This window comes from Cupressus sempervirens, chromosome 6 (assembly GCF_028749045.1).
Source record: "Cupressus sempervirens isolate cs-2001-9-10 chromosome 6, ASM2874904v1, whole genome shotgun sequence".
NCBI classification, from domain to species: Eukaryota; Viridiplantae; Streptophyta; class Pinopsida; order Cupressales; family Cupressaceae; genus Cupressus; species Cupressus sempervirens.
The window spans coordinates 57,202,514-57,204,370 of record NC_143123.1 but is presented as its reverse complement, the minus strand read 5'-3'; the positions used below and the strand labels follow the sequence as shown (position 1 = coordinate 57,204,370).

The following is a 1,857-nucleotide window of genomic DNA, read 5'->3' as shown; positions in this document are numbered from 1 at the left end:
TATTGAGAACATTCTTTAATCTCTAAATTAGTTTGTTAAATGTATTGCAACATTTCATCCCTAAATTTGCTTATAAATTGAATTCTAAACGTATCTAAATCATGATTAGACATCTTGAGTACGCAAATTGTCTTCCATCACCTAACCCACTGACTTTACTGACTCTAAACTTAAATTAAATAAATATCCCCAAGTGGGCAGGCAACAAAGTTGAGAGAAACACACAAAACAAACGAGGAGTAACCTGTCCAAGATAAAGCGGGAATGGAAGGTAGTAGAGTAGCGCCATTTCTTACCAAGACATACGCCATTGTTGACGATCCATCTACAGACAATGTTGTGTCATGGAGTGCAGGTAATAACAGTTTCTTGGTGAAAGATCCCCACCATTTCTCTATACATCTCCTCCCTCGCTATTTCAAGCACTGCAACTTCTCTAGCTTCGTTAGACAGCTCAACACATATGTAAGTAACCTCAAATGTACACAAAACTTCCATGGCTGTTTGATTGGCTTTTAGATTTGATCTTGTATAAGTTTTCCTTTTACCAATGTTTCGAATCATTCAAGATATATTATCTATTATTCATTCTCTAATAAATAGGACAATTTGAATGTGAAAAAGAAGAGATTTCTATGTACAAATCTCTGCAATTGTGTTGAATTTTTTTAATCAACGTTTAAAATCATACTTTATAATTGTTTACGAGAATGGAACATAAGAGAGCATAAGAAAACTAATTTGATAAATGAAATCATACCAATACTGTGATGGTTTATGTTATCTATTCTTTAGTTTTCATGACAATTTCATTCACAGGGATTTCATAAGGTGGATCATGATAGATGGGAATTTGCACACGAATGTTTTCTTCGAGGGCAAAAGAAATTGCTCGGTACCATCCATCGAAGAAGATCAAGTCATAGCGAGTCTCAATTGGGTGATTTAAAAGGAGAAATCCAGAGAGTTAACGAGGAAGAGGAAGAGGACACCATTGTTATTGAGGTTGTTCAGCTGAAGAAGGAGCAGGAAAATATTGATAGAGAGCTTGAAGAAATGCGAAGGAGAATGGGCTTCATAGAAAAAAGACCACAGCAGATTATGTCTTTACTCCAAACAATCAATCACAGCCCAAATTTGACTGGTAAGAAGAGAAAACTGCTGCCAATGTCACAGAAAGTGGAGCAGAGAAAAACCAGGCGTGAATTTGACATAAAATGTGAGTTAATGGCGCCTTGTTCATTTGGAAATGAGAGCGAGAAATGTATTGGAAAGACTGATTTTGAGGTGGGAGGGAGTAATGTGAACGAAATGCTTTGTTGGGATCTGTTAATCGCTGAGGAAACCCAATTCATCAACTACAAAATACTCTCAGAAATGACAGGCCTTCATATCAACAAATCATCGGATGCCAAATGAAGCAACAGTGCGGTGAATTTTCAATTAGTTTGAAAGCTTCTCTGATGTTTTGTATTGTGGTGGATCTTCAATTAGTTTGAAAGCTTCTCTGATATTGTATGTTAGATTATATTATTTTCTGTTCAGTTGCTTTCTTTCCATTTAAAGAAGTAACTGTCCTATCCATTTCGCATTCCACTGCAAATTGCCTCACCTGCTTTGGTACTAGTTATCCGTGCAATCTACATACATGATTTCTTTTAATATTATTAATTCGTTATAGCTCTCAACGTGCATGCTACTGTTCTATTCTAGTTAGTGTAATATTTGTTTATTACTAGCACTTGCATCTGAAGGAGCAAGAGGTAGGCCGATAGTGGCAAAAGGTGAAAGTCTATATAAGATAGTTTCCCAAGTATATTTTGTTGCAAGATATCTAAAACAGCATGAAAGGATTAT

The 1,857-nt window shown here is 35.7% G+C and overlaps 1 protein-coding gene across 1 annotated transcript; it reads left to right on the top strand.

The window, feature by feature from the left end:
* Nucleotides 1–264: 264 nt before the first annotated feature.
* LOC149551123 (heat stress transcription factor A-2e-like) lies at nt 265–1,419 on the top strand. The gene is made up of 2 exons (XM_089790058.1): nt 265–465; nt 820–1,419. Exons 1-2 carry the CDS (start codon nt 265–267, stop codon nt 1,417–1,419), a joined length of 801 nt encoding a protein of 266 aa, XP_089646184.1.
* Nucleotides 1,420–1,857: the final 438 nt, after the last annotated feature.

Bases quoted from the DNA above. Each gene is read 5' to 3' on its own strand.
- LOC149551123 (XM_089790058.1), top strand. From the start codon at position 265: ATGGAAGGTAGTAGAGTAGCGCCATTTCTTACCAAGACATACGCCATT. The intron at 466-819 runs GTAAGTAACCTC...TTTCATTCACAG, and splicing joins TTAGACAGCTCAACACATAT to GGATTTCATAAGGTGGATCA.